Source organism: Leishmania major, chromosome 22 (genome assembly GCF_000002725.2).
Source record: "Leishmania major strain Friedlin complete genome, chromosome 22".
Lineage (NCBI taxonomy): Eukaryota > Euglenozoa > Kinetoplastea > Trypanosomatida > Trypanosomatidae > Leishmania > Leishmania major.
Window position 1 is genome coordinate 361,386 of NC_007263.2, and position 22,508 is coordinate 383,893.

The 22,508-nt window shown below is 61.1% G+C and overlaps 5 protein-coding genes across 5 annotated transcripts; all 5 read left to right on the forward strand.

Moving 5' to 3' along the window:
* Window positions 1-1,888: 1,888 nt before the first annotated feature.
* On the forward strand, window positions 1,889-4,681 carry LMJF_22_0900 (conserved hypothetical protein; the record flags this gene model as incomplete). Its single annotated transcript, XM_001683189.1, has 1 exon — window positions 1,889-4,681. The coding sequence occupies one exon, from the start codon at window positions 1,889-1,891 to the stop codon at window positions 4,679-4,681; it is 2,793 nt and encodes a 930-aa protein (XP_001683241.1).
* Window positions 4,682-6,700: 2,019 nt separating this feature from the next.
* LMJF_22_0910 (conserved hypothetical protein) lies at window positions 6,701-8,350 on the forward strand (the record flags this gene model as incomplete). The annotated part of the gene is made up of 1 exon (XM_001683190.1): window positions 6,701-8,350. The coding sequence occupies one exon, from the start codon at window positions 6,701-6,703 to the stop codon at window positions 8,348-8,350; it is 1,650 nt and encodes a 549-aa protein (XP_001683242.1).
* Window positions 8,351-11,003: 2,653 nt separating this feature from the next.
* LMJF_22_0920 (conserved hypothetical protein) lies at window positions 11,004-13,778 on the forward strand (the record flags this gene model as incomplete). Its single annotated transcript, XM_001683191.1, has 1 exon — window positions 11,004-13,778. The coding sequence occupies one exon, from the start codon at window positions 11,004-11,006 to the stop codon at window positions 13,776-13,778; it is 2,775 nt and encodes a 924-aa protein (XP_001683243.1).
* Window positions 13,779-15,384: 1,606 nt separating this feature from the next.
* LMJF_22_0930 (conserved hypothetical protein) lies at window positions 15,385-17,541 on the forward strand (the record flags this gene model as incomplete). The annotated part of the gene is made up of 1 exon (XM_001683192.1): window positions 15,385-17,541. One exon carries the CDS (start codon window positions 15,385-15,387, stop codon window positions 17,539-17,541), a length of 2,157 nt encoding a protein of 718 aa, XP_001683244.1.
* A 1,701-nt stretch (window positions 17,542-19,242) lies between these two features.
* Window positions 19,243-21,438, forward strand: LMJF_22_0940 (conserved hypothetical protein; the record flags this gene model as incomplete). Its single annotated transcript, XM_001683193.1, has 1 exon — window positions 19,243-21,438. The coding sequence occupies one exon, from the start codon at window positions 19,243-19,245 to the stop codon at window positions 21,436-21,438; it is 2,196 nt and encodes a 731-aa protein (XP_001683245.1).
* Between the last annotated feature and the right edge of the window lie 1,070 nt (window positions 21,439-22,508).

Consider the following 22,508-nt stretch of genomic DNA (forward strand, 5'->3'; position numbering starts at 1 on the left):
TGGGTGCGTGAGTAGCGGTAGTGCGCCCCGCTATGTTGTTATTTCTCTCTCTCTCTTGTGTTGGGTCAGGCGTCTCTCTCTAACCTCGTCCTTTGATCTGAAAAAGAAAAAAATGGGAAAGACGAGCAACCCGAGGAAAAGTGTGAGAGGTGCGTGTAAGCAGTCAGAGAGAGAGAGCGCGGGTGGTGGTGATGGTGGAGGTGCGGTACGCAATCCCTGCCCAGAGCTCTTCTGAGCTCTGGCGCATACGTTCGTGAGTGTGTCCCCCTCAGCGCTCCACCACGGCCGGCCCTAACCCTCCTCCCACTGCGACGTGCTGAAAACGCAGGTAGCAGAAGGGAAACCCGACCGATGGCGGCCCGGGAGCCGGTATACCTTGCCAGCGCATCATCCCGCACGCTTGTCCATCGTTCGTCTCGCAGAAGCACCGGTCAGTGCCCACTTCCATCTTCCCTCGATCTCCTCCTGCGTTTCACATGCACGTCTCCGGCCGATGTGATCGGCCATCTGCCAAGGAGGAGTATACACGGTGCCCTGCGCGCACTCGCACATCGACACGCGCACGACGCGCTGCAGCGTTGCACGCCTATCCTGGCGTCTTCCCCACTCCGACAAGGACGTTCATGACTTAGTGAAGAAGCCGCCATTCTTATCTCAATACTTCTTCAGTCCGCACGGGGTGGGGTGGGAAATCGACGTCTAGCGTTCCGTCATTCCACCAACCCCCTGACACAACACCTTCTCAAGCGACCTCAGCGAGAAGATGCTGCGCGCGGTTGGCGGGCTCGTGGCGGCGGCTGCAGTCGGCGCAGCGGCCTACATCACTTATCAGCAAGGGAATGAGCGGCTGGTGGAGGAGCAGATGAGGCTGCTGATGACGAAGGAAAGCGAAGACAAGTGAAGGGAAACGAAAGACATGTGCAGTGGAGAAGAAGCTGCTGGCCCCCTCTGCCGCACGCCACCTCTCCCTCTCCCCTCGTTTCTTGCGTACAGGCTTACCCTTCACTCTTCTTTGTAAGACAAGCAAGCAAAGCAGCCATAATACGGAACGTGGCGCGAGGGGGCCGATGATGCGTGAAGGAACGCGGGGGAAGGAGGGCGTCCGCGTCCATCTGACCTGACCTTCTCTCTCCGTCGCAAGGCCAGAAGGTGGCAGGCAAGGCTACATGGACGAACACAGTTCACTCCTGGTATACAGGGCACCTACAGACCGGACCCCCCTGCCCCTCCTCCCGCCACGAGTTGTTGCAGCCTCTCGCTTGCCGCTGCTGCCGGTGTGTGCAGAAGCCCACGAGAGAGAGTCGTGCGCATCATGCCTTTCGAGCTACAACTGTCGGCGTCTCCTCTCTTCCATGCCATCATGCCACTTTCGGCTTCTCTCCTCGCTCACCACACCACACCACACCCTCCCTTCCTCCCTCTCCACGCCTCTGCGCCGCAGAGCGCGAAGAAGACGCGAAGCGTGAAGGCAGTTCGTGTCGGCGAGGAGGACGACACACATATACGCACGCTTGTGAGAGCGAGAGACGCTGCCAGCAGCAGGTGTACACAGTGGCACGATCCCGCACACGCACGTGTAAGCGTGCTATGAGTGTGTGTGTGTGTGTGTGTGTTGCTGGCGTAGCGGCTCTCGCCGTTCTCGATACAAGTCTCTCTCACTCACTCACTCTCTCTCTCACTCTCTCTCTCTCTCTCTCTCTCTGTGTGTGTGTGTGTGTCAATCGGTCTGGGTATCTTACTGCTCGTTTCATGCGTGAAAACTAGCGTTGATAAACGCCAGGTAATCGTCCCTTTCTTTGCTCCCACGTCGGCCACCCCGCATACACTCTGACACTACCCGGCAGCAGACAGCGCAGAATACGAAAAGAAACGACAAGCACGAGCGGTGATGAGCAACAGCGCTGACGAATTCACCGGCGAGCCGCAGCCGCCACTCTCTGACCAGAGTGGTATGGAGGAACAGGAAGTGCCAGAGAACATGGCAGCGCCTCCTGATCAGGCCGAGATAGAAAGTTCAGGGCGTGACTCCGCGGTAGGGCACGCAGTCGCTCCTCCGCGGGCCGCTCACCGCGAGGATAACGTGGCCTACTACGCTCAACTGGACACGGCTGAAGAGGACCTCGCCGTCAATGTTGCGCACGATGTGCGTATGCGCCCGGCGTCCTCCTCCCTCCGCCTCCACAGCGGCGGCGACGACTACGACGAATCACCGGAGTACGAGGAAATACCCGCAGCGAGAGATGAAAGCGGCGACGTTGACGGCGCTGATAGCGACAGCCCTTTGAAGGCCGTGAGTGTAACAGAGCATCACAACTCTGAAACCACCGCAGCGGCAACTCGCCAACCAACTCAAGGCACACAGGTAGACGCTGACGTGGACCTAGCAGAACAGCATCAGGAAGGCAGTGACGGCGATGGTGGTGCTACTGCTCGCGCTGCCGCTGGTTCAAGCGAGAGTCAAAGGACCGCCGATAATGCCTCGGCTGCCCCGCACACACCCAAGCACCAGCCGGTAGCTCCGCCGCGCCGGAGCCTTCTCCCTCAAGCGCCGCATGGAACGGTTGAGGTGACCGTGACCCTGCTTCCGATGAGGGCCGTCACCCGGCTTACCGTGCCCGTGCGCTGCCCTAGTATGTACCGTCCAACCGACGCAAAGACTACGGCAGAAGCTGCTTCGGGGCTGAAGGGCAGCGCAGGAGACGGCGCAGGACCGCACTGGATTCTTCTCGTGAAGGATCTTTTTGAAGGCATCGCCGATCATCTCCTTGTCCACCCGCAATCCTTTCGGCTCTTCCACCAACACAAACGCCTGCGCTTCATGGGAACTCTCTTCTTGGACTGCGATGTCACGAGTGCCATGGCGGGCCGCAGCGGCGCCGGCGACGATGGCGGGGCCGCGGAAGGCGCTGTCAACGATCGTGCTGAGCCCATCTGGATCGCTGCCACCTTCCCAGTGGCCGAGGACGCGCACCGCGCCGGTGCTCACAGCAAAGCGCTCGCGCGCGACGACACCAATGGCGAGGATGAAGAAGCACAGGCGTCGCTTATGGCGGTGCCGGTGCATCTCTGCAAACTCGGCCCCGACAATTATGTCGCGCGGTGCATCCGCATCCGGCCGCACAAGCTAGAACTCCCACCCCAGATCCTCGTTGAAGGACGCAGACAGGGGTACAGCTACGACGAGGTGATCCAACGTATGCAGGCCCTTCAAGACGTTCAGCAGCTGCCGGCGTCCCACGGGGGAAGCGGCGGCGACGGCGCAGGCGTTGGGGCATCCGCGGTGCGGCCGAATTTTGCCATTGTCGCCATCCTTCAAGACGGCCCCGTGACGCCAGGGAAGGCGTATCTCGGCGGGTACCGTGACAAGCGTCACCCGGAGAACGTGCGGCTGCACGCCGCCACGCAGCTTTACCATCGCGACCTAGAGTACTCCCCCTTCGCTGCGACAAAGGGCTCGTCGACTAATCGGTGCACGCGCCAGACGCAGACCCTCGGCATCTCGCGCAGCTGCCAGACACACCGGGAGGCGTGTGTTCAGACGCCGCGCATTGACCTGCTCCTGGATGCAGCGCACGACTTTATCGTCGTGGCGCGGCCGTACTTCACGGCGGCTGAGCTGCAGGCGTTGCGAATAGAGATGGCGATTATCATTCAGAAGATGTACCGCCAGTGGAAAGCCCGACGCATCCGCGCTGAGCTGGAGGCGGCTGAGGCAGCGCGTCAGCATCGCGCCGGGGTACGCCAGAGTCGGGAGGAGGCACTGCAGATGGCCGTGGAGGACGCTGCACAGTTGCGCCGCGACGACCCGCGCAGCGCCGCCGACTTTGAGCGCTTGAAGCAGGACATTCTTAACTGGCGCGCCGACGAGGCGGTGCGCATCCAGCGCGACCCGTCGCTGTCGCCGGCTGAGGTGAGGGCGGCGCTGCTGGCGCTCACAGAGACGGAGCTGCAGCTCCTCCAGCAGCTCGACCAGCGCCGTCGCGAGGTTGGAAAGACGCGGCAGGAAAAGCTCTTTGTGCAGACGCTGAACCGCATGGCCGCCCCCAAGCAGTGGGGCACCGTGCACGTGCGCACCCCCGAAACAGAACGTGCTGCTGAACTGCGCGACTTGTACGAGCGGCTCTGTCTCACCTCTAGCGGCGCTGTTGCAGCGGTAAAAGCCTCTGCATCGTCGTCGAGCAAAGTACAAGGCGGCTTTGGCTCCTCGTCGTATCCGACGTCGGTGGGACCGATGGCAGGGAACGTTGTGCGCAGCCCGGCATCCACCTCACCGTCCCAAAGGACAAACACGGCAGCTGTGGGGTCTGCGTTGGCTGCAACACCGACGATGGACAACGCCGTCGCTGGCTTGCCGTCGGCGACCGCAGCCCGGCTAGACATCCTCTTGCGCGTCAAGTGGACCGTGCGGGAGTTCGGCGCCAGCTCGCTGCTCACGCAGGAGCTGTGCGAGCTTGTCGATCGTGAGGCGGACCTGCTGCACCGTGGCCGCAAGGAGGCGTCCCTGGCGAGCCTGCGGCAGCGCATTCAGTTGTTGTTTGCGCAGTTCATCGAGGACCCGCAGTACAACCCCATTGCAAGGGAATTCGCCCAGACAGCGCGCGACCGCGTGCGCGTCAAGGCGGCTGAGCTGGCGCAAGCGAAGCTGAAGTCCCGGAAAGGGCAGACGACAGCATCCGTCTAGCGAATCAACGGCACACCAATGAAGGAAAAGGCCAGCAGCGTATGTAGAAGTCAGGGTGTCGCAGCATGGGGAGGGGGTGTGCGCGCCTCCCCTCCCTGGCGTTGTCACTTCGACGGTTTGCATCACCGAGGATGTTTCGCCCAAGGCATCGGTGGAGAGAGGCGGGTGTTGGCACACGTTCTCCGCCGCACGCGTGCGCGTGTTTCTGCAGGGGCGTGTGATGCTGCTCGTCCCCTTTTGTTTGTGCGTGTTGCATGTGAGTCGTTGCGATCCCATCATGTATAAAACAGTGGAACGAGGGAACACGGAAACAAGCGAAGACTCGCGTGCGAGAGAGAGATAGAGAGAGAGGGACGGTACAAATGGTCTAGCGACGGGGGCGGGAGGCGGGTGGTGTGGGTGCCAGCTGAGCTGTGGTTGCTGTTGTGTGCGGCGTCTCATGTGCTCACTCCACCCTGCCCTCTTGGCATCCCTTTTTTTTTGCCGTTGAAAACCCCCTCATTATAGCGTTCGTGATACTGGCTCATTACCGCCGCCGCTATTCTTGTCTTTCCTTCCGCCCTGCCTCTCTCTGGTGGCTTGGCTTCTGTATGAATCTGTGCCCATTTGAGGTTGTGCTGTAGGGTTTGATGCTAGCGATGTGTTCGTCGCTGTGATTGTGTGCTGTGGTGAGCTGGTGGGTGGGTGGAGGGGGGAGGCGGTGATTCGCGTCATCACCCCATTCTCTCTCTTTCTCGCGCGCGCCTTCGTCCCCCCCCCTCTCTCTCTCCTTCCCTTCCCTGCACTCTCGTGCGCGGTTGCAGACATGATGTGGTGACTATGTAAGCAAGCCTATCAACAGCGCAGACGAAAAGGACATCAGCCCATGGACACGCACGAGGGGGAGGGGGTCTGCATGTGTGCACGTGTGCTTGTTTTTTTTTACTGGTTTCTGTGTGCGCCATGTACATTCCTGCGCTTCTCGTTTACGTCCCCACCACAAGCACATACACACACATACACACACATACCCCCCCTCCTTTTTTTTGTTGTTTTGCATTGTGCGTGGGCAAACTCCCGTTTGCGCGCGTTTCTCCCCACCCCCTCCCTTTCCGTTGGGTGAGCTGCTTGTGTGGTGAAGGCAGCACACAGCACAAGCAGCTCACCCGAATGCGGACGCGTGCGTGAAGCTCGGCCCCTCTTGTTTTCTCTGCCCTCGGCACGCTGTGCCGCCCACAACGAGTCGAGTTCGAATGATGTAACAAAACGGAGGCATGCGCATGAAAATGCAGCGGATGTGCGATACAGCGGTAGGCGAGCAGATAAGCCGTGTTATAGCGATGCGCTCTGTACGATGAGAATTGAAGAGCGAGCGTGGCACCCCTTAGGGCGCCGATGATGGTAGCACTGCCCCGCCCCCTTCCTGCTCTCCTCTTCCCCGTCTCACTGGTGCTGCGTGTATGTGTGTGTTGCACTGAGCCACGCCCTGTCACTGCCATGCGCGTTTCGGAATGCCTTTGTACTTGTGCGAAGAGACTCGTCGTCTCGTATTCCCCTCACCCCCCCCTTCTTCTTTCCTCCCTCTCTGCACTGACATCCTTCCTTCTCGCTCTTCGCATTTTGGCCACGGCTCGGCTTCCGCTCACTCGCGGTGGTTGCGGTCTGCGCCCTTCGCGTCCCTCTCTGAACGACTCGGCTCGTTGGCTTTGTTTTCCTTGCCCTGGTGCTTTGGTGTGTGCGCCTCTCGCTAGCCCGCATTGTTCCCGCCCACGTAATCGTCGTTGATGCACAACACCTTCGTGGTGCAACTCGCCTGCTCTGCGCCAACCAATCTGCGTTGCACACGCACACTGCACTATCACGCCTTGTTCCCGCGCCACCGGCCAGCGCGGGAGCACAGCAGCTGCCGCTACCGCAAGCGCCCACTGCGACAAGGTGCAAGCAAAACACCCTCAGAGGACAACACGGAGAGCTACCACACACCACGCACGCACGCGAGACTCATTGCATTTTCCCAGTTGGCGTCTCACTGTTACCAAGATGAGCTTCGAGGGACTGCAAGGGCTGCTGAAGAGGAAACAAGAGCAGCGGCAAGGAGTCTCAGATGGACCGGCTGCAGCGGCCGCGGCAGGTGCCAACGCCTCGGCACACACGCAAGCCCTCGCCGGAAGCTTAACAGCGACCCACACGAATGTCACACCCACTAACACAACACATGCAGCTCCTAACGGGGGCGGCAGCAGCTGCTGCAATGCTGGATCCGCCAGCACCACCTATGATCCGTACGCAGCTGCTCTGCAGAGCGTGCAAGTATTGCAGCAGCAGCAAGAGCAGCAAGGAGCTCTCAGCAGCACTATGGCAGGCCAGAAGCACCCCCGGGAGGATATGGTGCAGGCATCGAAGCTGGTCGGAGCTGTGCACAGCTCTAACGGCTCGTCCGCTGCTGAAGCGAGTGACGAGCTCAGTGTGAGATCGGTTGCGTCAGCCAGCACACCACCGACTGCCTCACTCAACACGCCTGCAGTGCCGTCAGTGAAGAGCGACGAAGACGTTTTGGCGCAGCGTGAGATGGGCATTGCGGTGCTTCAGGTGTGCCTTACTAAGCTGGAACACTACTGGGCCGCGGAGCGAGCGTCAAGCAAGGCTGTGGCGTCTACCGGCTATTCGGTCACGGCCACTGCTTCAGTGCCCACTGTGTCGCAGCCGCAGCACCAGCCGTCGTCCGCCGGTGCTCTCCTTGAATCGAGTGACTCACTGCCCGCGTCGTCGTCTCTCCTTTCTATTCCGCGCGCACTGCGCGACTACCTCTTGGCTCAGTTTGTGGCACCGAATCCTGCCGCCACGCGTGCGACAGGGCTGCCTGAGATGACGGTGCTGGATCGTGAGTTTGAGCTTCTTGCCCAACTCAAGGCGGAGATGGAGGCAGAGCCGCAGAACGAGGCGGTGGACAGCGCGAGTATCGTCGCTACCAAAGTGCACCAGGTGCCGGAAGAGCAGCGCCAACTCGCCGAGCTCCTGCGTGCGCTGTGGTATCTCGTTGCGCTGCTCTGGCAGCACAGCCTCGACCCGCACCAGCGCAATGGTCGGAGCAGTGCAACGTCGACCGCCATGCCGCGAGAGGGGCCGCTTGCACCAGCGCAGCAGGGATGGTCACCTGCCGTCTATCTTGGCCTTCAAAACGCGCTGCCGGCTGATGTGCGGCTTCTGCAGGGTCGCTTCATTGCCGAAGAAGTGGACCGGTGGCGAGCGCTGGCCCGCACCCGGCAGAACGCGCTGGAGTTGCTTTCCTACGTCTGCAGCGACTACGACACCTCTGCTGCGGCGTCGTCACCGTCGACCACGGCAGCAGACTTTATTATTCCGTCTGACCTTCGCAAGAAGCTGCACACCATGGTGGTGCGCCACCTGCAGCAGGAGCGTGACTTCATGGCGGTGCGGCAGGACTACGTGGACATCACAATGGGCACAGCAAACTGGAAGCTTGGGCTATTCTCTGGTGGCGAGGTGCACATGCGCCGGTCGATGGAGCGGGTGGAGCGCAACCGGATCGCGCATCTGCTGAACAACGAACACGCGACTCAACTGCTGCAGGCGGTGCGAGAGCTGACCATATTTGTGGAGCGCCACGCTCTTGCGAGGACCTCTCCCTTCTTTTGCCCAGCGTGCGTCACCTCCACCATGGCCGCGTAGTGATCAAGGCGCCGGAGGCCGGGAGGAAGAAGGGTCGCGGTTGCCGCGTCGAGTGCGCGCCTGTGAAAGTCTGGGTCTGTGTGACAGAAACGACACACGCGAAGAAGTGAAGTAGCGTTAGCACAGCAACAGAAGGTAATGAGGTAGTCACCTCGAAAATGTGGCCGCCTTGATTGCGCAGGCTACACTTGTGGGCATAGGCACGCATGCAAGAATATAAGCCCGTTCTCCACGTCAACACGGTGGCGGACAGCGAGGATCTCTTCTTTTTTGTCTGTTGTGCGTAGCAGCTGGCGCGTCCGCTCACTTTGAAGGTAACCGGCTTGTCAGATGATCACGTGCGTGTCTGACCATGCTCTTCTCAAGCGTAGGACTCGATGGCTTTCGATTTCATGGCTGAATTTCCCACCCCACCCTCTCACACCACTCTTCTCGACGCCGCTCCTTTGCCCTCTCCTCTTCCCTTCTTCTGCACGGTACTCTCTTTCTCCCTTGCTGCCGTTTTCATCAGCACTGCATGCGTTACGCCACATGGATGTGCCAACGAAAAGAGGCACTCATCTCCACCGCCTCCATCGCGCATTGCGCGGCGCCCTCTCTTTCAGATCGCCATCGTCACACCTTTACCTTATTCCTTCGTGTGCACTCTCTCTCTCTCTCTGATGATAGCTCACCTCCACCGAATCTCTCTGTGTCTGCCTGCATACATACAGATATAGATACCTAGATATGCGGCCACGTCTCCACCCTCTGCCTCTCGCCCTCTCGCATGGTGCTCTTCATCCCTCTTCCCCACCCCCACTCCTCCTCACCCGTTTACTATGGCGTTCTTGTTCTTGTTTGAGTGCCACCTGCGTGCACTTACGTCGCCTCTGCATTCCGCACAACACACCCCTGTCCTCCGTACTCGCGTTTGCTGGGGTGGGTGCCGGCTATATGTCCTCTAGGCTTGCCTTGCTCCCTCTCCCTCTTTAGCGGGGATGGGTGGGTGGGTGGGTGATGCGTGTTGCTCTCCTCGACGCTCGCCTCCTGCCTCCTCATTCCTGTCAATTGCGGGGCCAATTCTGGTGCTGACAGGGTCAAGCACCTACGACGTGTAGGGGAGGTTAGAACGATGCATTGCTTCTGATGTCGGCGGCCACTTTGTGGATGGCGTGGCGTCAGAGTGACCTCGCGAATGGTTTCCTTCCCAGCGAAAACATCAACAGAAACAAAAAACGAAAACAGCTCACGTACACGCTCCCTCGCTCTCTCTCGCTCGGTGCGCGTGCCCAACACCGCCTTCGCTGCTGTGGTTTGACGGCTGTACTTTTTTCCCTTTTCCTTTCGTTTGTTGTGGCTCCCGTTTTCTCTGGCCCCCGCTTGCTTATCGATGCACATTAGGAAGTGCAACCGGTGTGTCAGGGGGGATGCACACGGAAAACCCCCAAACAACAACAGCAACAAAACCCCTCCACCCGGTCAAATACACCGATACGTGCCTGATTCGCTTCCTTTTTTTTGTTTTTCGTGTTTTTTTTTTTCGTTTGGTCTACGAGAAGAGCGCCACGGAGCTCAACACGTTCGCTCCGGAATGCGCAGAGGACTCCAAGCGAACACCCACGCTGCACCTCGTCGGCACCTGCGATCTGCGCACGTGCGCTGCACTTGCCGTGGTTCGTTTTTCCACTTCCTGATGCCTCTCCTCCGTGTCTCTTGCGTCGTCTCGTCCTTTATGAGCGCATGCGCACACGCCTGTGTCTGTAGAGCATGTCTGGTCGTTAACTGGCATCAGCCAACACCACCGCCGACAAGATGGTGTGGACATGGGCGACCAAGTGCTGCGGTCATTAACACGAGCGAACCGCATGGCAGCAGGTCCATCGTAACAAGGAAAGGAGGGATTGTTGTTGACGACAAAATGTCGTTCATTGGCGAGAGCGATTCTCATACAACAAAAAATGAAAGGGAGGGGTAAGGGGGAGTTTTACGAGTTGATGGTCGAGGAGTGGATCGAATTAGAGGCCACACACACGTGAGTGCTCTCGTACCATCATACGGAGAAGGGCAAGAGAAGGAAAGAGAAAGGGCGTCGTGGGGGGCCCATTCACGCGTGTCTGGGAGTGTGCGCCGGTGGCGTCACTGGACACTGGCAACGTCCTCGCTCTCTTTCCCTCCCCTCCCGCTGCCTCTCATTTTCGTTTTTGTTTGGTTTGTTTTGATTGTGCCGGTCTTGTGACGGGGTTGGGCAGATACGAACTCCTCCTCCCCTCCTCCTCCTCCTCCCCTCCTCCTCCCCTCCCCTCCTCCTCCCCCTCCCCTCCCCTCCCCTCCCCTCCCCTCCTCCTCCCTTTTTTTGTTTTGTTTTTGACGCCTTTCGCCATTGCGCTCCCTCGGAAGGCCACGCCGAAGTGGAAAAGGGGGCACGCGCACGCACCGAAGCCGCACGGCTGGCGTCGGATCACGCGCCGGATGCTCCCTTGGGCCTGTGGCAGTTGCTGTCACTGTCTTCTTTTTTTTTTGTTTTTGGCGCGTGCGCTTGATGTGCCTTTCCTTTGCTTGCTTCATACGGCCACCTCACTCTCAACGCGTGCTCTCATCGATCGGTTCTTCTACATGCGTCTTCTCCCCGGCCACCTCACCCCCTTCCCCACCTCCTCCTTCTTTACTGCACATGTGTACATCTCACCCCAGCCCCCCCCCCTCACACACACACACGGCTATCTCCAAAAAGAGAGGGAGCTTCTGCATTGATCTGCCGGCCGGTCATTGGCAACCGAAGTCCAGGGTATGCATGCCTGCGATGTCGCATATTCGGTGTGCGCTCATCCTCTCCGCCGGCGTGGCAGCCGGCGTGAGCACCGCCCCGTACCTTTGCTTTTCTGACCGGACTCCTGCTGCGCCACCGTCGCGTCTCCCACTCTATGCCACGCGCCGCTCAGCGTCCGGCCTCCACAGCGGCAGCCCAGCAGCGGAGGATGCCATGGACGCTGCCAACAGGCAGGCCAGCGTGGCTTCTGTGACAGAGACCCTTTCATCCCTCTACAGGTGTGCATGTGAGCTGCTGGACGCGTCGACGCGAGCGCTGATGGAAGGGACGGCGACAGCTGCGGCGGTAGCAGCCGCAGGTGCACATGCGGTTGCCAACGCTACCACAGCGGAGCTCTCACATCGCTCGCCAGTTTGCAGCGACGACGCTGTTTTCCAGTGTGCCGGTCGTCATCTTAGTGGCGCCGCCGAGGCGGAAAAGCACGCTGCCGATTTTGGCACTGACGCCGAGGTGCCGTTATCTGCGTCAACACAGTCGGTCCTCAACGAGAGGACCGCGGTGCTTCGCGCGGCGCAGCACAAGCTGAAGGATCGCTTTCTGCACTACGCCAAGCACGACCCGGCAACAGGGGAGTTTGTTCTTAGCCTCGAGGGATTTGTGCGCTGCATGCTCTTATTGCCTGACGACGGCGTCGCTGACGTAGGGTGGCGTCGCGCGGGCTCTGGCGCCGCAAGCCGCAGTGGTGCGGTGACACACAAGAGCCCCTCGCCGACTTTCTCTGACGCGGCTGATACCGCTGTCACCCCTTTCTGCGCGAAGGCTATCGGCGGCCGAGGCCAGTCACGGTGTCACTCGTCCTGGCTGCAGCAGCTACCTCCAGCTGTGCAGCAGCGCTTCGTGCAGCTCTTCCACTGGGTCGATCTCAACGGAAACAACTTCATCGGATATGCCGAATTCGTGGTGCTCTTTACCTTCCTGTCCACCCCACAGCAAATGCTGAAGCGCGCCTTCAGCGTGTTCGACTTGGAAGACAAAGGCCGCCTGAGCGAGTGGGAGTTTTGCCACCTCCTGAACACAATCATGGTGGATCCGGCGGTGCAGGTGCGCTACGCTGCCGGAACAAGCGGCGCTGGTGGCAGTGGAGGAGGCGCCGCAGCGGTCTCGCCCTCCTCGGCACTCCCCTCGGCAACACCTCAGGCCATCACCACAGCAAGGGCACCGCACTTGGCCCCATGCGCCTCACCCACCCCCGAGGCAGCCACGGCAGCGGTCGCTTCAGCGCCCCACCCATCCACTGCGAGGCGCACCGGTACGTCGTGGCGCAGTGAGAAGGAGTGGCGAAGTCACAAGGATTGCCTGAATTTAGAGATTTCATCGGAGCTGATGCGGCCGTTGCTCTTCGGTCCTTTGCCACTGCAAGTCGGCGCCGCGCCTGGATCGACGAATTGTGACCGCGAAGCCGCTCTCGCCGCTTCGGTCTTGTCCAGCTATGCGGTCCAGGGTGCCGCAGCGGTTGCAGGCTCGGCAACGAACGGCACCCCCGGTGGGGTGTTGCCCTCGCTGCGCGCCGTCTCGCAGCTTCCAGACGTCAGCCACTCGGCCGGGTGGCGAAAGTGGGGTGACACCTGGCGCCGCCTTCTCAGCAAGGTGTTGACACCCTACCCGTCCTGTGCACCAGCCAGCTGCGACGCCGCGTGCAGCACCCTCGCGGTTGCCTCCATAACTGCGCCGGTCGCCATCACTGCCACTGCGGCTTCATCACGCCTGTCTCAGCTGCAGTTGGCGGCGCAGGAGGATTCGCTGCTGCGTATGGTCTCGTATCCCGCCTTACTGTACCGTCTAGACTACCTCCGTTCGCAACTGCGTGCCATCGAGTTCGGCCTTTGCGACCCAGACAACACAGGCACCATTTCTCTGGACGACTGCCGTCGCCTCCTCCGCGGGGATGTCCGAAGGACCGTGAAAGCGGAGCATCCAGCGCTGCAGCAGCGACAGCAGCAGGCTGACGAAACTGCCGTGACGTGGCACTTTTATCAGAAGATGTTCGACGTTATACGGGAGCCCGATAGGATTTTGGCGGCGCTGCGGCTCGCCTTAGACGCCATGCCGCCGGTGCCCGAGGAGACGCTGCGAGGTGGTGCCATCCCCGACGAAGCGCTGGAGGCGGCCACACAGGCGATCCCGGAAATGGTGAGGCTGAGCGTCCTGCGTTGCACGTCGAGGGCCGCCGAGGAGGGTGCGGCAGTCGATGTGGCGCCACTGCCAGCAACAGCAGAAGTAACGGCCTCGCAGGATGACGGTCGCAATGTCGCAGATCGCAGCCCCTTCAGTCCAACGGACGTTACGACGGCAGATGCAGCGGAGAGCAAGAGCGTCGGCGAGGGGTGTGCGGCTGCCCGTCATTTGAAGGCGTCGCTGGTGCGGCCCACGGCGCTCACGTGGAATCAAGTCGACCGCGTGCTCGCCATCCTCGGCACGGTGCCGCAGCTGAGCGAGGCTGAGCGGTCGCTGTTTCGTGCTCTTCTGGACGACGACGGCTCTGACTCACTGTCACCCGCCGAGTTCGCGCGCCTGTGCACACTGAAGGGGGCGTTTTTTGCCCAGCAGCTGCCTCGCTTTGACGAGCCGAAGCGGAATGCCGTCCAGCAGTTCTTCTACTGCATGCAGCAGCTCGAGTGAGAGAAGATTCGTGGTGGCGTGCGCGTCTCTGTCGGTGTGTTCATGCAGCATGTATCCGCTGACATCCTAGCACGTCAAGGCCTTGCCGCAGCTTCGGAACGAACAAGAACAACAACGAAAAAGATATCGTATCGGCAAGAGACGCAAAGATGCGTGCGTCTGTGTTTGTGCTCGGTGCCTCTGAGGGGGAGGGGCAGCGGCTTTTCGGTGTGTGTGTGTGTGTGTGTGTGTATGCGTCTTGCAGTGACAGCGCGCGCTCATCATCGCTGCCGCACGCGACAATTCTCCGACTCTCGGCACGGCAGCGGGAAGGGAGGGGCGAGGATCAGCCCTCTAAGGAGGGTGTCCGGGGCGGGGGCGGCACCTGCGAGCTCGAGAAAGGCGAGAAACATAAAGCGCCGAGGTACGCGCCGAAAGGGGGGGGGTCGAGAGGTGCCGTCCCCCGACGCGTCTCTCTGCGTCTTTCGCGTGATACCCCCCCCCACCCACACCCAAAGCATGAGAAAGGAGGAGGGGAGTGCTACAGGTGACGCTTGCGTGCTCGCAAAATGTGTGGAGATGCGCGTGTCCTTCGCAAACCGATCGAACGGCACACATGAGGGCGCAGAGCCCGCTCCCCTTGTTGTGCACCTGCACATGGTCGCGTGGTTCACGCATCGGCGGCAGTGAAGAGCGCCTTTACACACATCCTCGCCATGCGCCCCGCTTTTGTCGACTCTCTGTTCTCGGACTGCCTTCATCTTTTCGACTCACTCTCTCACCCGACTTGTGTCCGCGTTTGTTCGCCTGATGTGCGGCGAGCAAGCGGTGCCGTGGCTGCTGTTCTGAGCTCCTCGCCAGTGTGTGTGGCCAGCCCAAAGGAAAGCGACGCTGCGAAGTGCGTCGACCTCACCCCACACTCCCCCGCTGCCGCCCCATACACACACACACACACACACACACACACACACGCACGTGCACAAATCGCACCAGCGCGCAGCACGGTAGACCACTGGCGAAAACGAGATTTCTTCACCAACACTACCCACTCACCCAAACGACAGCAAAAAAGACGACCAAGTACCACGGAGACGGCAGGGAGCTGGACACTGCGCGTGTGTGCGTGTGCGTGTACATGGGGCTCGCCTTCGGTGCTGCTGCTGCGGAAAGAAGAAAGCAGATTTACCACGTGATGAAAGACGTCTTCTCTCAGTCTACACAGCTCTGTTACCTCCCGTCGAGGCTCTCGTCACACGCGATCACGCAACTGGCATTCACCGCCTCAACTTTCTATGTATGCGCGTGTGTGTATCTCGCCCTCCTTCATCACCATCACCACCACCGCCTGCGTGTGGTGCCGAGCGAAGCATTGAACACGGCGCTCGGAGCTGAAACGCGCGAGTAACAGCGGAACCGAAAAGACGGTGCCCCCGGTGTCTTCGTGTGTGCACATACGGTAGTGCGCTCTGTCCGACGACGAGGCGCTGCTTGAGCAGGACCCGTCGCGCGCGACGGCCCCCCCCCTCCTTGATCGACCAGTCGTGTGAATTTTTCAAAATAGCCAAGAAGCTCACACACACACACACACCGTGCCTTCGCTTCTTAACGTAGCGAGCGACGAGAAAACATGACGAGCCTCGGCACCGTCGGCGATGTCGTGGATGCATTCAGCTCCGTTCCACCCGCTCACATGCCGGGGCACTTTGGCAACTATGCGGTGCAATACCTCTCAAGTCATATTGACTCCCTCGTGCAGTCAGTCCCAGTGACATTCGTGTACGTTCTTCTCCTCGGGTACCCCCTTTTCGCTGGGCTGCTTCGGGTTGTGCGGCCGCTCTTGGAGAGCTGGATCATGGGAAGCAGTGTAACCCTCGGCATGGTTGTGGGACTCCCATACATACAGCGTAACATCATCGTCCAGCTGCCGCCGTTTTTTTTCGTCGAAGTGCCCAACCACAACGTTCTGCTACAGAACGCGGTGCTCATGTATGTGTGCCACCACCTCTGGCTCCAGAAGCCGCTACCGTCGCGTTTCTTCTACCAAAACACTCACATGGTTACGTTGCTCGATCCCTATCGCTCCTGGCACGCTAGCGTAAACGTCGGGTCGCCGTTTTACGTTGGGCCGAGCAAGACCAACCGAAGCAACCCAGCAGATGTCCTCACAGAGAAGCAGCTCGAGCGCCTTCGCCTGATAAAGCTACCGCACAAGGCGTGGATTCCTGTAATGTCGGACGACATCGAGCTGTATTTCAAAGAAGAGCCGCTGACAGTAGCTGATTATAGCGTTCCATGGATACGCCGCACCGTGTCGTTGCGCTGCCGCGCCGCTCCCGGATCTGCAGCGAAGCTGGACGAATTTGTGCGACGTGCGCTGGAGGTGTTCGCGGAGGGGGCACCGGGGAAAGAGGACGACGCGCTGCGGTGGTTCTTCGCGTACGGAGGCAAGTCTGACGACAGGGTGTTCTTCAACCAGTACGTGCTGCGCAGCAACAAGGGCTTCGACACGCTATTCTTCCCGCAGCGCGACGCGACGCTGACGCTGATCAATCAATTCATGCAGCGGCGCGGCCGGTTCGCCGTGGAGGGGTTCCCGCAGAGGCTGGGGTTCCTTGTGTACGGGCCGCCGGGGACGGGGCGGCACGCGTTCGTGAAGGCGCTCGCGGCGCACACGGGGCGGCACATCGTGTCTGTGCCACTGTCGAAGCTGCGCACGAACCAGCAGCTGTACGACATCTTCTTTGCGCGCGAGTTCCAGTCGGAGGGGGGAGACAGCGTGCAGAAGCTGCGCATGGAGGACGTGATCTTCTTGTTCGACGACGTGGACGCGGCGGACTCCGTTGTGTGCGCGCGTGCTGCGCGCCGCGTGGTGCAGCGCCGTGCTGCTGCTCGGCTGACTGCGCGCGCGGGGTGGCGCGAGGCCCCGCTGACGAACTGCGTGATCGAGATGGACACGTCGTCGTCGCTGCCGGTGATGCGCGTGGAGGACAACGCGCTGCCGCTTGCGCTGCTGCTGAAGATTATGGGTGGCGACGCGTCGAAGAGTGACGGCGCGCCAGCGGTGGGCCGCGGTGGCGGCGGGAGCACGGGCGGGCGGCGGCAGAAGACGGAGGAGACGGCGGCGGCGACATGTGAAGCGGGCGCGAAGGTTGACGGCGGGCACCTGTTCGGGATGAACGACGTGCTGCTCGGGGATAGCAAGGACAAGCTGGACCTTTCGGGGCTGCTGAACGTGCTGGACGGCGTGGTGGACATGCCTGGGCGGATGGTTGTGATGATCACGGAGCACCCGGAGTGGCTGGACCCTGCACTGATCCGGCCGGGGCGCTTCAGTGTGCGGCTGCGGTTGGACTACATGGAAATGGAGACGCTTGTGCAGATGCTGGGGCTGTACTACGGCGACGTGGCGCACTCGCGGCGCGGCAGCGGTGCTGGTGCCGATGGCTGTGCTGTGGGTGCGGGCGTGGACGGCCGTGTGAAGGCGGCTCGCGCGGCGCAGTACCCTGCGGCTGGTGCTGGTGCTGCTGCTGGGTGTGCGGTGCACCGCGAGCTGAGCGAGGTGCAGGTGGCGCGTGTGCGTGGCGTTGTTGCTGCGCTGGAGGCGGAGGCGGAGGCTGCTGCTGCGCGCGAGGTGAGCACGGATGGTAGCAGCGGCAGCGGCGAGAGCAAATACCGCTTCCAGGTGACGCCATGCGAGGTGGAGATGCTGTGCATGGAGCAGGACGACCTGGAGGGCTTCCTGAGCCAGCTGGCTGGCCTGGTGCGTGGGACGGTGCAACTTTGAAGAGCGCATGCGTGTGTGCCTGCAGCACGGGGCGATGCTCATCGTTGTGGTCGCCACGGCTACCGCTCCTGCCCTTTGGGTGAGGCTGCTTCCCTGTGCCCCCATCCCCTCCCTCCTGTCAGCCCTCCGTCAGTGCATTCCCCCCCCCCCTGCTCCCCATTCATCCCCCTCTCCATCGCTGCTTCTCCCCCCGTGCGTCTGCTCGATGCGGGTGGATGCTCGTCCCTCTCGGTCTTGCCCTCGCCGCCGCCATTTTGCAGTTGCCGGCGTTTCTCGTGGTTCTCGATGGGGCAGTGCACGTGCGTGCAGATGCTGCTGTGTGTGTCTGTGTGTAGATGGTCATGTATGTATGTGTGTGTGGGGGGGGGGGCGGTATGCATCCAAGAAGTTTGTGTTCATGTGCACACCGCACAGAGTCTCTAATGATTTTACCGTACTTTACGGTGCGTGTGCTTGTGTCCGCTGTCATCGATCGGGGGGCGCTCTTCTTGGGACGCAGCGGTGCGAGGAACTTGCGGGGGAGTGATGGGGTGTGGTGATAGTGGGGGGCACGTCCGAGCTCTCCACTTCTCCAGAGGAAGCGAGAAGATCGTTCTAAGTTGAAGTGCCCCGTCTGGTTTTCGGTTTTATCTGCGGAGCGGCCGCAAGTGACCTCATGGCCCCCCTTCTCTCTTGCTAGTGTTGTTGTTTTCTGTGCCTTTCGAGTAAAGCCACCTCCCAACAGACGTCTCTGCACCGCTCTCCTCTCCTTCTTCATGTTTCCACCCGGTGAAACAAGAAGCTGGGAAGAGTATGTGACTGCGCACTCTCGCCGGTACACAGAGGCACAGGTGCAGCTGCTTATGTCGGCTCTTGCTCGGAAAAGATGCGCTCGATGCCTGCCGGCGTTGGGCCCTCTCAGTGTGTGGGCGGCTTTATCACAAGTGCACACACACACACACACACACACACACACACACACACACACACACACACACACGCCACCCCGCAGAAATTCGATCGACTGAGCCGAAAAAGCGGACTCGCTCAACAGCCTCGGCTGCATCGCCCTCTCTCGCACGCGGGCGAACGGAAAGGGAGTACACAGCAATGCACGCCGACGCTCTCGTACGGTTTCGAGGTGACTTGATGCGTACATGTGACAAGAGAACGAAAAGACGCAGCGAGCGGCGACAGGGGGCCGCAGGTGGGTGCATCCGTAACATGGCCACCTCGCTCCCTCGCCGTGTTTTCTGGAATGGTCTGGTGTCCCCCAGGCGCTGCTGCTTGTTTTGTTTCTGGCTCCTACTGGAGCACGTCGGCTATCACAGTCACAGGCACACACGCGCTGTTTGCGCCTCCCGTGTACTCTTCCTGTGTCGCCTCCCTCCCCTATTCTCTGTGGGCTTGCTCGCGTCCTCCCACTCGTCTTCTACGGCTTCCCTCCTCGCCCTTCCCCTCCCGTACACATATGTGCCCTCCCACTGACACACCCACACGCATACGCGCAACCTTCTCACATGCTCACATGCGTGCTATGGGGGCCCCAGTCAAACGAAGCGGATGTGAGGAGCGGCAAGGCTACCGAGTGTGTGTTTGTGTATCTGTGTCTCTCCTCGCACCCCCCCCCACACCCCCACCCCTCCCTGCTTTGTGTACCTCGACCTTCACCACCGACGAGCAACCCCACAGCCCGGGCGTGTTTCACGCTGCACTGCAAAGATGAACGCGACGGGTGCCCCAGGTGCGTCGACGACGTCTGTGGCGAGCGTCAGCAGCAGCGTGATGAGCGACGACAAAAGGTACGAGGGTGCCTTTGACCTGCTCTCCGGTGAAACACACGAGCAGCTGCGGCAGCTCGCGCCGCTGCTCCACACAACCTTGTCGGCCTTCGTGGCCGCGCTGGAGTACTGGCTCCCGTTTCCACCGACGTGGCTGCTGCTGCTGGGCCCGTTTTTCGTAGGCTCTGTGCAAGCAGTGTGGCCAAAGCTGTCATCGTGGCTGTCCGTCTGGTACAGCGGCGTTGGACGGTGTTACGCCTCCCGGGTGCTAGTGCACGAGGCACCTATACACTTGTATGATGACGTGAACAGCTTGAATGAGCTAATGTTCAACGCCGTTCTTCTTTACGTATGCGGAACGCTGTGGCGCCAGAAGCCACTGCCAGAGTCGCGGCTGATCGGCTTGCAGATGCGTGTGATACTCATGGATCCGTACCGCTGCTACAGCTCCTTCAACTACAATTCGCCCTTCCGAATCGCCCACGAGGATAGGGATGCGGACGAAAGACAGAACCTGAAAACAGAGACCGTGTCCCGGCTGCGCATCGTGAAAATGCCCCTCGACGTGTACCTGCCGGTGCACGTGGACGACATCGAGCTGTGCTACACGGAGGAGTCTTTTCACAAAAGAGGCTGCCGAGATCGGTGGACACGGCACAACCTGACGCTGCGGTGCAAAAACTCGACGGATGCCGGTACGAAGCTGGATGAATTTGTGCGACGTGCGCTGGAGGTGTTCGCGGAGGGGGCACCGGGGAAAGAGGACGACGCGCTGCGGTGGTTCTTCGCGTACGGAGGCAAGTCTGACGACAGGGTGTTCTTCAACCAGTACGTGCTGCGCAGCAACAAGGGCTTCGACACGCTATTCTTCCCGCAGCGCGACGCGACGCTGACGCTGATCAATCAATTCATGCAGCGGCGCGGCCGGTTCGCCGTGGAGGGGTTCCCGCAGAGGCTGGGGTTCCTTGTGTACGGGCCGCCGGGGACGGGGCGGCACGCGTTCGTGAAGGCGCTCGCGGCGCACACGGGGCGGCACATCGTGTCTGTGCCACTGTCGAAGCTGCGCACGAACCAGCAGCTGTACGACATCTTCTTTGCGCGCGAGTTCCAGTCGGAGGGGGGAGACAGCGTGCAGAAGCTGCGCATGGAGGACGTGATCTTCTTGTTCGACGACGTGGACGCGGCGGACTCCGTTGTGTGCGCGCGTGCTGCGCGCCGCGTGGTGCAGCGCCGTGCTGCTGCTCGGCTGACTGCGCGCGCGGGGTGGCGCGAGGCCCCGCTGACGAACTGCGTGATCGAGATGGACACGTCGTCGTCGCTGCCGGTGATGCGCGTGGAGGACAACGCGCTGCCGCTTGCGCTGCTGCTGAAGATTATGGGTGGCGACGCGTCGAAGAGTGACGGCGCGCCAGCGGTGGGCCGCGGTGGCGGCGGGAGCACGGGCGGGCGGCGGCAGAAGACGGAGGAGACGGCGGCGGCGACATGTGAAGCGGGCGCGAAGGTTGACGGCGGGCACCTGTTCGGGATGAACGACGTGCTGCTCGGGGATAGCAAGGACAAGCTGGACCTTTCGGGGCTGCTGAACGTGCTGGACGGCGTGGTGGACATGCCTGGGCGGATGGTTGTGATGATCACGGAGCACCCGGAGTGGCTGGACCCTGCACTGATCCGGCCGGGGCGCTTCAGTGTGCGGCTGCGGTTGGACTACATGGAAATGGAGACGCTTGTGCAGATGCTGGGGCTGTACTACGGCGACGTGGCGCACTCGCGGCGCGGCAGCGGTGCTGGTGCCGATGGCTGTGCTGTGGGTGCGGGCGTGGACGGCCGTGTGAAGGCGGCTCGCGCGGCGCAGTACCCTGCGGCTGGTGCTGGTGCTGCTGCTGGGTGTGCGGTGCACCGCGAGCTGAGCGAGGTGCAGGTGGCGCGTGTGCGTGGCGTTGTTGCTGCGCTGGAGGCGGAGGCGGAGGCTGCTGCTGCGCGCGAGGTGAGCACGGATGGTAGCAGCGGCAGCGGCGAGAGCAAATACCGCTTCCAGGTGACGCCATGCGAGGTGGAGATGCTGTGCATGGAGCAGGACGACCTGGAGGGCTTCCTGAGCCAGCTGGCTGGCCTGGTGCGTGGGACGGTGCAACTTTGAAGAGCGCATGCGTGTGTGCCTGCAGCACGGGGCGATGCTCATCGTTGTGGTCGCCACGGCTACCGCTCCTGCCCTTTGGGTGAGGCTGCTTCCCTGTGCCCCCATCCCCTCCCTCCTGTCAGCCCTCCGTCAGTGCATTCCCCCCCCCCCTGCTCCCCATTCATCCCCCTCTCCATCGCTGCTTCTCCCCCCGTGCGTCTGCTCGATGCGGGTGGATGCTCGTCCCTCTCGGTCTTGCCCTCGCCGCCGCCATTTTGCAGTTGCCGGCGTTTCTCGTGGTTCTCGATGGGGCAGTGCACGTGCGTGCAGATGCTGCTGTGTGTGTCTGTGTGTAGATGGTCATGTATGTATGTGTGTGTGGGGGGGGGGGCGGTATGCATCGAAACGACGCGATTATCGTCTCTGGTGCGTGTCTTTGTGGTTATGGTTGTTGGCCCATCAGCGCAGGCCTCGGTGATGCGCCGTTGGGTGAGAGAGGAAGCGGTACTGTTCACCAGCGAGAGTACACACACACACACACACACGGAGGCACAGACGCCGACACAAGTGGGGCGGTAAGCGCACGAGGGGGTTGGTGGAGAGGTGGAAGGTCAACGTGTTCGAGTTGTGTTGAGGCGGAAGACGATAGACCGAAAGCGCATCAAGAGGTACGGCGGATGACTTCGAAGAGAGGTCCTACGCTTACGGTCGCAAGCCCACGCAGATGAGCCCGCGCACGCCCCGCGCACAGACACCCGACGGCTTGCTGCCAGGGTTATGGGGGGGGGGGAGGGGCGGAGAATCGGCGACGCGGAGGACATGCGTTGCTGTTGTGTGCAGATGCACTTTGTGCCCCTCGCCACATTGGTGTTTGTAGGTGCGCGCGTACCGCCATGTGCGTGCGCTGGACCTACGATGGTCTTGAGTTATTGTGTTTGTCGTTCTCCCCTCCCACTTTTCCTTACCTGTCCCTGCACGCAATATCTGCACCCCTCACCTGCTCGATTTATCCGCTTCCCTGTCGTGCGCCCTTCGCACACGTACACATACACGCATACAACATGCGTGAGCATCGCTGGTGCTCTCGTGGT